This window comes from Quercus lobata, chromosome 4 (assembly GCF_001633185.2).
Source record: "Quercus lobata isolate SW786 chromosome 4, ValleyOak3.0 Primary Assembly, whole genome shotgun sequence".
NCBI classification, from domain to species: Eukaryota; Viridiplantae; Streptophyta; class Magnoliopsida; order Fagales; family Fagaceae; genus Quercus; species Quercus lobata.
Genome location: NC_044907.1, coordinates 49,440,322 through 49,452,899, shown reverse-complemented (window position 1 = coordinate 49,452,899; position 12,578 = coordinate 49,440,322). Strand labels below are relative to the sequence as shown.

The following is a 12,578-nucleotide window of genomic DNA, read 5'->3' as shown; positions in this document are numbered from 1 at the left end:
TTTTCAAGTGTTTGGTTGTATTCCAAAAAATACTTTGGAAAATATTTTCTAGTGTTTGGTTGTGTTGCTGAAAATGCTCTAAAAAACCCATTTTTATCATGTTTCTCACATTTTCTTAGGATCCAAACAAATATTATTATAGAGAATCAAAATATATAAACAAGAAACAAAAATCAAAATCACAGGACCAATTGTGGCGCGATCGGTTCACGGGTTTGTGGGTTCGTCGGTGAGGATGAGGGATGGGTCGATCGGTTCATGGGTTCGTGGCGCGATCTCGCCGGTGAAGGAGGTGGGTCAATCGGTTCGTGGATTCGTGGCACGATCTCACCATCACGTGGAGGGGACGAGGACGGCGATCGATTTGTGGGTTCATGGTGTGATCTCGCCGGTGGACGAGGTGGGTCGATCGGTTCGTGGCGCGATCTCACCGTCACGTGGAGGGGACGAGGAGACGCGATCTGACCGGCGCGATCTCAAACTCTCTCTATTTGCGCGTCTGTGAGGCCTTTGCCTTTCTCTCTTTACGCATCTCCGGAAATGATTTGAAGGTAAAACAGAAGCTGAAAATATTTTCCAGGTCAAAGGGGCTATTTTACAGTCAAAGTAAATGATTTTCCGGAAAATTCTATTTTCCATGCGCAACCAAACACGGTTTCATGTAAAAGGATTTCTTGAAATCAATTTCAGCCAAAACAAACACAGCCTAAAAGGAAAAAGGATTTTGACATAAACTCATTTTATAATGCCTTAAGGGCTTAATGTAGGACAAATTAGGGATTTGTCTACATTTAGTTGCAGTGGGTTTAGAGTTAGGAAAAAAGAAGAATTAGAGAGAAGTTAAGGCTGTTTAGGGGTGTGTAAACAGTACCCATGAACAGTACCGTGAACAAGGCCAACGTGCCTATTGCTCAAAACACTCAATTTTATTAATCAACTCATTCTATGTTTTTTTGAATAGATTGAGCACAATATATATAAAGACTCTTACTTGTACTAGTAGTAATAGGATTCCTACTAGTATTAGGACTACTAATAAAACCTAATAAATACTAACTTGAATCCAAAGCAAAATAAATCTAAGATACTTAAAACCCTAGAAGATTCTAGATTCAAGAAAGTTACCAAAATACCCTTAATTCGCAGTAATTGCTGAAATTACAGATTTGCCCCTCAATAAAAAACTGACCATAACTAATAAAATAAAAACCCAAATTAAAAACTGTTTTAACCCTAAAAGACTCATACTTAGACCATTAGAAGGGCATGGCTTTCACTTCAATAGGACTTCACATGAGGACCCAATAAAATAATTCTTGAATAAGTGAATTTGCAAAGTAATAGCATATTAATCTTCCATGACTCCATCATACTCCTCTAGTTGAAAGAAACTCGACCTCAAGTTTTAAAGTGTTGAAGTATAAGGATCTTCAAACTTGAAACTTGCACCAACTCTTTAATCACCTTTGGAAGCACCAAGAAAAAAGAATTTTTCTATCACATCGTATCATTAAATTAATTTGGAATGATGAAATCAATAACCAAAGGAATATTCAACTTGAAACTTTTCTTGGATTGATCTATGGTAGTAACATCAATGTCTTCCTTCATCTTGATTTCTCCAAGATCAATTTTATGCTCACCTTGCTCCTTTATGATCTCCATTGCAAGAACACCAATATCTTACTTGGTATCAACTTTCCCATGATCAAACTTATTCTCATCTTGCTCCAGCTCTCCAACTCCCTTTTGTGGCAATATAGCACTTTGTTTTGGAGTTTCAGCAGCATCCTTAGGCTTGACCTTTTGTTTTTGCCTTAGTTGTTCTAGATGTTCTGCACTCATAGACTTTTAACATAATTTGTGCATTATTGAACATAAATTTATATGTATTGTACTCTTCAATATGATACACATCTTGGTCATAAAGCCAAGGGCAACCTAATAAAATATGAGTCACAGTCATAGGAATAACATCACACCATATAGAATCATTATATTGCCCACAAGAAATAGAAACCAAGCATCGTTTTGTTACCAGAATAAAGGTGCTATTTATCCACGCTACCTTGTATGGTTTCGGATGTGGTTCGATTGGTAGAATCAACCTCTCAACAATAGCTTCAGAAACAACATTCATTTTGCTGCCACCATCAATAATAAGCATTCAATTTTCAGTTTCACAACGCACTATGGTCCTAAATATTGAAGTACACTTCCAATCCACCTCTTGCTTGGGTATAGCTTGAATACGCCTAACAATTGAAAGAAGAGATGCATCTTCGTGCATCAGCATGATCATAGATGATAAATATTGTCAAGTGATTGAAGAAGATTTTGGCAAGGCTTGTGATAGGATTTTTTGCTCTGAAACCAAATTGACGTAGGACAAATTAGGGATTTGCCTACATTTAGTTGTGGTGGGTTTAGGGTTAGGAAAGAAGAAGAATTAGAGAGAAGTCAGGGCTGTTTAGGAGTTGTGTGAACAGTATCATGAACAGCAACCCTAGAAAGAAAGAAGAGAAAATAAAGAAAAGAGAGAAAGAGAAAGAAACAACAAAGGCCAACGTGCCTATTGCTCAAAACAGTCAATTTTATTAATCAACTCATTCTATTTTTTTTTTAATAGATTGAGCACAAGATATATATAAACTCTTACTTGTACTAGTAGTAATAGGATTCTTACTAGTATTAGGACTACTAATAAAACCTAATAAAGACTAACTTGGACCCAAAGTAAAATAAACCTAAGATACTTAAAACCCTAGAAGATTCTAGATTCAAGAAAGTTACCAAAATACCCTTAATTCGCAGTAATTGCTGAAATTACAGATTTGCCCCTCAATATAAAACTGACCATAACTAATAAAATAAAAACCCAAATTAAAAACTGTTTTAACCCTAAAAGACTCATACTTAGACCATTAAAAGGGCAAGACTTTCACTTCAATAGGACTTCACATGAGGACCCAAAAATAATTCTTGAATAAGTGAATTTGCAAGGTAGCATATTAATCTTCCATGACTCAATCAAGGCCCCTTGTATTATGATTTTTCCTTGGAAGGATCTATTTCTTTATTTGGACTATAGGCTGTAGCATGGGTCACTTGTGATAATCTCATTAAGTCAGGATACACATTCGTAGGGTGGTGTAGTATGTGTCACTATAGCAGGGAGACAGTGGAGCATCTTTTGTTATTTTGTTATATTGTAGTGTTGCATTTGAGTAGTGCAGTTTTGTGTTTCATTCCTTTGGATTTTATTGGGTGCTACCCTTAACAGTCGCTGACCTTTTGTTTGATTGGCAAAATTGGGTAGGCATGCAGTCTTTGGATATATTTGGAACATGGTCACATTATGTTTGATTTGGACTTTGTGGCGGTAATGTAATCATCATACATTTGAGGGTGTGGAATCTTCATGGATACAATTGAGATTTGCTATATCATTGTTTGATTGGTCCTGGACGTAGGGTTTTACTAATAGCAATTCAATTCCTAAGTTCTTAGTATCATTATCTTTTTGTACATAATCTTTTATCATTCTTTACACTTCATGTCTACTTTCTTGTACACAAAGTAGTCTAGTTCAATAAAATGCTTATTCACTTATCCAAAAAAAAAATGAGGTTACAAAAATTGACATTATAAAGAGAGAAATAAATGGGTACGTTAGATAACATACTCTTCAAAAGAGTGATTTTGCTACCCTTAAAAAGATATAGTTTCTTCTACCCAGCTAATCTTTTTTCCCATCCTCTCACTCTTCGAAAGAGTGATTCTGCTACCCTTAAAAAGATATAGTTTCCTCTACCCAGCTAATCTTTTTTCTCATCCTCTCTACAATGTTGTTCCACACTGTCCAAGCCTTAAAGGAAGAACCCAATGGTAAACCCAAATAGTTCACGGGTAATGAGCTCACCTTGCAACACAAATCCATGGCTAATTCCTCCACTCTTTGAACAACCCCCACTAGCACTATCTCACTTTTCCTCAAGTTCACCTGCAACCCCATAATTGACTTAAATCATAGCAGCATACACCTCAAGACCCTTACACATTCCATGTCACCTCCACAGAAGATAATAGTATCATCTATGAACAGAAAATGTGACATGTTCAACACACCGCCACTTCTACCCTCAACCATAAACCCCAACAACCTTCCTCCCAATATTGCCTTCTTAATAATCTTATTAAGTAAATCCATGATTAGGATAAACAACAGTGGTGAACCTTAAACTATACACATTCATTGTTCCCCAAACCTTCCCAGTTTGATAAATCTTACCCCATGACAATTGGTACAACTTCAAATATCTCTTTTGTTCTAATTCATTGGTCTTGAAGCAGTTTTCCTCCATTCCTTAGACATCTTTGGAGTCCTCAATCATTATTAAAGAGATTTAATCCCCAATATGCCCACATCACACCCACAATATTTCCTAGATTCACACTCTTTGATGTATCTGAGCTATATCCTGAGTCTTTGAGCAGATCAAAAAGAGGTCAAACGACAAATTTATAAACAACCACAACTCAAAAAACATTACTCAAGTGTAATCCATGACACATGAAGGTAAAAGTCAACAAGTGTTTACTGATTGTGCTTCCTCCTGAGGTGTCAGTGGTCGATTTGGCCTGTATGTATGGTTTTGGCGTTTTGCCCAAAGCCAAAACCGTTGAAATTGCACTGGTATACCCAACTCCTTGGCAACTTCTTCCTGAAAAAAAAAAAAAAAGTTGAGAATAAACTATAATCTAATAATAAATTTTGAAAAAAATAAAGGTAGTTTAACAATAATAGTTAGAATAATATGATTAAATTCACCATTTTCTAGCAGTTTAAGCTTTTAAGACAAGTGGTAGCTTAGCATGGCATAAGAAAAAATTAAGTATAAACTATAATCTAATAATAAAATTTGAAAAAAGTAAAGGTAGTTTAACAATAAGAGTTAGAATAATATGATTAAATGATTAAATTCACAATTTCTAGCAACTTAAGCTTTTGGGACAAGGTGGTAGCTTAGCATGGTATAAGAGTAGGAGGCCATGTGTTCAAACTTCGTCTGCACACTGCCTACCATTTTAAAAGGTTAAAAATCACATGTGTTGGACCTCACTTATTAAGGGGAAGGTTGGGCCCATGTGCGAGGAAGAATGTTAGAATAATATGGGTAAATGATTAATTCACCATTTACTAACATTTTAAGTTTTTGAGACAAGTGGTAGTTAATCAATAACATCTATAGAATATCTTGTTGTGGTTAATCTTGAATATGCTTTTTACGAGAGAAAAACATATATCTAGTATGGAGGTCATTCAAAACAACATAAAAAACAGTTGCTCTAGATTGACCTCAATTAGAAATCCAGAATAATCATAAGCAACTATAAGATCTAAGAACGAAAAAATGTTACTTATCAGTAATCAGTATTATTATCAGTAAAGTCCAATGCCAAATTGAGAGTCAAACTCAAGACCCCCTGCTTACTAAAGGGGAAGGAAACTATACTGATCACCAAATCTAACCAGAATTTGCTTATAAAAATCTACTATTGGAGTAAGGGAATGAATCTACCCCAAAAATTATAACATGTAAAACAGAATTTCAACTTTATCTGAAAACGAGCTATTGCATGAATTTTTTTTAAACAATTGATAATCAAGTCACCCACCACCCCATACTTAGACAATAGGGGTTGAAAACTACTATAAGCAGATTTATTTATCAAAGCATCAATATTTAAAATGGAATTACTTCACCAAATGTCATCTACAGTGACTGAAAGGATATTGTATGTAATGAAAGTTGAGTCTTATGTCATGCTACAATGTGGCTCACTACAAGTACATTAAATGTTTTAGGAAAATTCACTATATGTGAAAATCTATTATCAAAGTTCCAAGAAATTTAATATACTACTCCAATTATATATCTCTTATCAAAAGTTTCAAGAGATTAAAAAAATTCATTATTTTTAATATTGTTTTAATCTACAATAAATTTTTGTTTTGATGAAAATTCAGTGTAACATGATATGCTTCCTGTCATATAACTTAGGCAAATTTGATTCTTTTATTTCACTATCTATTTTATTGTTAAATTTCAATGGTGTTAGTGAAATCTCACTTTAATTTACAGATGATTTTGTATTGAGCCATGCGTTGCACAGTCATACTACTTGTATATGCGTCTGTGTGTGTGTGTGTTTACATGTAAACATGGCACGCTAACTTAAATAAGATGTCAAATGCAGTTAAAAGTCAACGAAAATACATCAGAACCCAAACAGAGCAGACACAACTCCATCTATTAAAAAAGAACTACATTTTTTAAAGAAAATAAAAAATAACAAATCACAAAGTACCTTGAAAAGGTTAAACGAAATCTGCTTTTGAATACGAAAACTATGAACTTTGTCATGATCTACAAGGTCAAAATATATATCCCTTCCAATCTGTTCAAGTAGGTCCTCATTACGTGCAACCTACAGGCAATAATGGAACTAATGAATAATGTTCCATGAGTGACGCATATACATATAAACAGAAAAAAGCAACAACTGTGAGAGAGGACAGTATGTATGTATGTAGTATACACACACACATGCAGGAGTTTTCAAAAGCTGAAGCTGTAACCTTTATGATGGTGTAGAGGTGTGCCTCTGCTTTTTCCTTTCTCTTTTGCTCCTTTTCTTCTTGTTCTTTCTTCAACCTTATCTGGTATGTGATGTTCAAAGCAAGACTTTGTTGACAAAGAAGTATTAAAACTTTCAAGTCAAATATAAGTGTATCAAACACCTTACCCTAAGGTGTTCTGCAATGTCCTTCTCGTCCACATTACAAATTATTTTCTCCTTTTCACTTTCACGTATATATACAAGCATATATGCATTTGAATATTTAGTAAACTTAAATGGAGAGTTGTTGAACCCAGGATTTGCCGATGGCAACTGTTGCACGTAGTAAATAATAGAAAATGCATCAACTAAAAAATCGATAAAAAATTAGAATACACAAACATACAAATTACATAGAAGCAATGTGGAGAAAAACATTACCTCTTCCTCACCACCATACTGCTCCTCTAGTGCCCTCTTAACATCTTCTTTTGTCACTCGTTCATCATCAAATTTAAACCTAAGAGCAACAAATCAAGGTGTATTACATCTAACAAATCAATGGAAATATCAAGAAATATTTGGGAGGATCATTGACAGAAGGAAACCAAAGCTGCTTGACTACATATCAAAAAACATGAATGATCTTCAATCACTCCAGTTCCAAGAATCCACAGCTCACTTCATTTAACAATGACAAAAACCTTGAACCAATTAAAACCCAGCACGGAAAGAAGTCACCAGGAAAAAATGAAGATAAGAGAAGTAACACCGCAAAGATTATCTTTCCTTTCAATTGAAAAAAGAAGGGGAGGGGGGGGGGGGTGGGGGAATCTGCCCTGCTATCATCTTAGTATAGTCGCATAGCAAGCAGTGTAATAAATTAATAAGAACTTTTTCATTTTAAGTAAATCAGAGATAAAGCCTTATGGAGGAATGAGAATGGCTGTAGCTGAAAACTTTCCTAAACCATTTTTTTAATAAGTAATGAATGATTTTATTTTTATTTTTTTAAATTCTAAGATGGTAAGAATCTACTAAAGAGTTAAAATCCAAGATCAAAGAGATCCATGGAATCTATATTGAAGAGTTATAAGATAACCAAAACATAGTATAATATTCAAATAACAACAAAGAAATAGTCTCAAAACTTTGGGGTCAACTATAGATCCTCAATAGACTAATCAAGGTCTGCACATACATTGTTCTCTGCCATTTTCTCTTATCCAAAATTATAGTCTCTATTGCCACCTTAATTAACTTGTTTTTTTTATACTACTTCTACTATTGTTATTTTAGGCCTTCCTCTACCTCTTCTAGTTAGCTCGACTTGAATCAAACCACTCTTCCTTATCGGTGCATTAATTCCCCTCCCTGCACATGACCAAACTATCTCCAATATCTCTCCCTCATCTTTTCATCAATATAAACCACCCATCTTTAATGAATTTTTTTATTTCATATCTTATCTTTCTATGCATTTTCACTTATCCATCTTAACATTTTCACTTCAACTACGCTCATTTTATTTTTTGCACACACTCATTTTATGAACATGTTGCTTCCTAATAGCCCAACATTCAATACCATATAGCGTAGCTAGTCTTGTAAAACTTTACCTATAACTTAGAAGGTATTCTTCAATTACACAATAGTCCTAATGCACTTCTCCAATTCATCCACCATGCTCTTATCTAATGATTCACATCTCTTCGATCTCTCCATCCTTACAAATCATTGATCAAAGATATAGAAAACACTCACTCTTCAATATCTCTTGACCATCAAATTTTACAACATCTCCATCCTTGTCCCCATGTACTCTATCTACTTAAACAAAAACATTTAGATTCTAAAGCATCCCTCCAAATTTCCAGCTTGGTATCGACTCCGTGTCTAGTTTCACTTTCATCCACTAAGACTATAATCTGCAAAAAGCATACACCAAGGGTCTTTCATCTTGAATCAGTCTAGTAAGTTCATCCTTAACTAGTGCAAAGAGATGAACTTAAAGTAATCCTTAATGCAAATCTTGATCCATAATACTGTGAACAAAGAATGTAAAAATATAGATTTCATCTCAACAATAGCTCTCATTACGCCTTCAAAAGATTAATTATCCTCTCCCCAAATTGTCCACATAATGCAGTGAATCGCCTTCCGAATCAGACTTAGCATCCATAAAGCCCTCTCCAACATGCATAGACATCTATCAACTTCTCTTGCAACACCCATTGAATCCCAAATGCAAGGAATACAAAGGACCACATTTCATATACAAATGAACCATGTAGCAACAAGTGATCCACAGACTGCTAAACTTACACATACAGCTTCAATGGACCATGACCACATTCCATCTAATAAGATTGACCAGTTTAAATTTTAACCAAAGTGGTTGTCCATAAAAAATTTATAATTTAAAATTAGATTATAAATAAAATAAAATAAATCTACATTCTTAGGCAACTAGCTACACCAAAAGCTCTTTCAAAGAAACCATCATCTAGTTGTACCCCTCAACCTTTCATAGTTAGAACAGACGGAACTTACCATTTTTTGTTCAAATCCCATCTAATATGACCTGCTATACAATCAAAATTGAAACGAGAGTACAAAAAATCCATTGAAGTTGTATGTGTAAGTTTAGCACTAATGAATCTCAAATTCCAATAACACGGTCCATCCTCCCATCTTGAATTCAATATAGAAGATGCATCTCTGTCCTTCGCAATCAGAGGTCCAGTAATGCCAAAACCCTACAGTAGAAGAAATATTGACATTAAATTTATCCATCCATGTCTTACACCTTTTCACCGGCTACACCCATAAGGTCTTACTACCACTTCAAAGGTCTAGTCAACACATGCTTCCCCATATTTTTTTATCAAAAGCAAGTCTCCAAAAATGTTGACTCTCCTTATTGAATTTCCATAACAACTTAACAAACAAAGCTTGAGTAAACATTTATAAGGTCAATAAGTCAATTGCATAAACAAAAATATAAAACAAAAGTTTAATGAGATAACAATTAGTATTGGGAGTGTTGAATGTAGTTAAAAATTTCCGATATGCATTACCACTGATCAGATAGGGTTGGCCTGATATATGCATAGTAGTGTCCACCATGCACCCCACCACTGTGAACCAAAACACTGTAAAGAAAGAATAGTGGATGTTACCATCTGTAAATGCATCAATGAATATTATCTTAAGCAATCAAAGAGAGGAATAGCACAAAAGTATCATATGCTGTTGGTGCACTTTTTATGTTTTATCCCTTAGTCTCGGGAAACTCTAGGTAATACTAATACAAAATACACAACTCATCAGAAATAAAAGAGTACCCTCTAAAGAAAATTTATAATTATACAAATGTCATTCCTACAGAGATAGGTAAGGTCATCAATGAAGAAAGAGTCTACAGACAGTAGTCACCAAAACCTGCAATAGTATGACTGTCACTCTAAAAAAACCTGGACATGGACACAACACAACACAAGACAGCAATTCTTGAAAAATTAGGACACAACATGGTGGGGATACAACAATTAATTAATATATTTAAGTACAATTTCATTTTAAGTTTGCAAAATAAATAACAACTGTTAAAATCTTTCAAAGGAAATTATTATAAATAAAAAAATAAATAAAAAACTTTTAAAAAACTCCCAACATAGTGACATACTAAGGACACGCATGGAATAGTGTCCCTTGAGTGTTTGACACAAACATGACAAATAGTTTGGAGTGTAAATGCTTCTTAGCTGTCACTATCTAAGAATGTAGATAGATCTACTACTACAAAGATGGATCCAGATCCACATTGGCTTCAGTTGCTTTTATAGAGAGAAAAATGTTTAACTAGAGTTGGTGAGGGGCATAGCATTATGGTAGCAATGTTCAAGTAATTACCTAATAATATACTAGACCAGGCTAAGAAATTATAAGTACAGACACATAGTAACCACCACTTTAGTATTTCAATCTTAGCATAATATATATAGATGAAACTCTCCATCTAACAGCTAACCAATCTAGATCATACATTCAAATGTCTAGAGGACTTTGAGTGAATCACCAAATTTTAAACAACACCCTTCTTGGACTTCTGGCAGAAGAATGCTTGAAAGAAGCACTGCTAATAAGATGGGCAATTTTCATTTCATTAGAACAAATTAATGAGTAAATAAACTGAAGAATGTCATTAATCCAGTTCATCAGTATTCCAGACTATATTCCCATGAGATGTCATCCAATAGAAGAATTACTTCATTACGTCTACGAAGCTGTCTAGAAAAATTTTACCAAATAAAGCAAAGATTTTTCCCAATAAGTAAAGGACATATTATCAAACCCAATAACTGAGAATATTAATACCTGTGAAGAATGTAGAGGTTGCGAACAGTCTTATCTGCATATGGCGATAGATATTTTCCATTCTCTCTATCAAGATCAAGTTCCAAAGGGAACTCATAGCGGTCATTTATCTGTCACCAATAAGTGGAAAAGGCAATTCCAATTACAGGTGTTCAAAGGCAAGTAAATAGAAATATGAGACATAAGAAAAACCATCCACGGAGCCCAAAATATAAGAGGTTGTATATTCTAAGCTCCTATATACTAAGACAAGAAGCTCTAATGATCTTGCAAAATCTGAAACTGATTCTAGGGGTCTAGCAATTCAAAATTTGAGATACTTTAATGAAGCACTTTTGGGAAAATGGTTGTGGGGATTTCAGTATGAGAAAGAAGCGTTATGCAGAAGGGTTATAAGGGTTAAATATGGAACTAAGGAAGGAGATTGGTGCTCTAATTCTGTTCCAAGCTCCTATGGGGTGAGTTTATGGAAAACTACTAGTAGTGGTTGGTCTACTTTTTCTCGTTACATTCAGTTTCAGATTGGAGATGGGACTAGAGTGAAATTTTTGCATGATGTTTGGTGTGGGGATAATCCTTTGAGTGTGTGTTTTCCGGATTTATTTAGAATCAGCAATGATAAGGAGGCTTATGTCGCTGATCTCATGCAGTTTCCCAATGGGGTTCTTTTTTGGGACTTGGAAATCTTGCGAGCAATTCATGATAGGGAATCAGAATCTTTATTTGTTTTTTGGCATTTTATATATGGAGTCTCATTGAGGGGTACTAGCGAGGATAAGATGTGTTGGACGCCTGCTAAGAGCAAGGGCTTTGAGATAAGCAATTATCATTAGACTTTGTTGGGTGTATGTACTCAATCCTTTCCTTGAAGAAGTATTTGGAAGCAAAAGGTTCCTTCCAAAGTCGTGTTTTTTGTTTGGACTGTAGCTTTGGGAACTATTTTGACTATTGATAATTTACGTAAAAAGGTGTTGATTCTAGATTGGTGTTATATGTGCAAAAGTAATGGAGAATCGATAGATCATATTTTACTACATTCTCCTATTGTTTTTGAGTTGTGGTCTATGGCGTTCACCTTGTTTGGTACTACTGGACAATGCCAAAGACTATGGTTGAGCTCCTTGCATGTTGGCAAGGAAACTTTGGTCATCATCGCAATGGTGTTATCTGGATGGCTGTCCCTCATTGTTTGATGTGGTGCATTTGGCGAGAGAGAAACAACTAGTGTTTTGAAGATTCTAAAAGGAGTATAGTGGTATAGCCGATATAAAACTGTTCTTTTTTAAAACTCTATCGGATTGGATGTCTATCATAAGAAGTCATTCTATTTTTTGGGTCTATGATTTGATGGATGCTTGTAATTTATGTATTTTTTTTTTTTTTTTTGATAAGTAATAAGGATTTATTGATAACGAAAAGAGAGAGGCACCCAAGTACACAGGAAGTATACAGGGGTGCACAAATCAATTACATAGATTACATAAATCAAGAAAATCCAAAAAAGAAGAAAAATGATGGTTTCTCCATACTGAGAACCACTCTAGTAAGGTTCTGAAAAAGAGAAGCTTGAGATC

General features: G+C 34.5%; 1 protein-coding gene across 2 annotated transcripts in view; it reads right to left on the bottom strand.

Moving 5' to 3' along the window:
- Positions 1-12,578, bottom strand: part of LOC115983685 (ubiquitin carboxyl-terminal hydrolase 12-like) — a 38,407-nt gene that overhangs the window by 9,021 nt on the left and 16,808 nt on the right. For both annotated transcript variants that reach the window (XM_031106423.1, XM_031106424.1), the window contains exons 10-16: positions 11,005-11,114; positions 9,705-9,779; positions 7,066-7,144; positions 6,811-6,957; positions 6,644-6,724; positions 6,373-6,492; positions 4,602-4,724 (exon numbers count right to left, since the gene is read on the bottom strand). In XM_031106423.1, the coding sequence (XP_030962283.1) occupies positions 4,602-4,724; positions 6,373-6,492; positions 6,644-6,724; positions 6,811-6,957; positions 7,066-7,144; positions 9,705-9,779; positions 11,005-11,114 (735 nt within the window). The remainder of the gene's footprint in view (positions 1-4,601; positions 4,725-6,372; positions 6,493-6,643; positions 6,725-6,810; positions 6,958-7,065; positions 7,145-9,704; positions 9,780-11,004; positions 11,115-12,578) is intronic.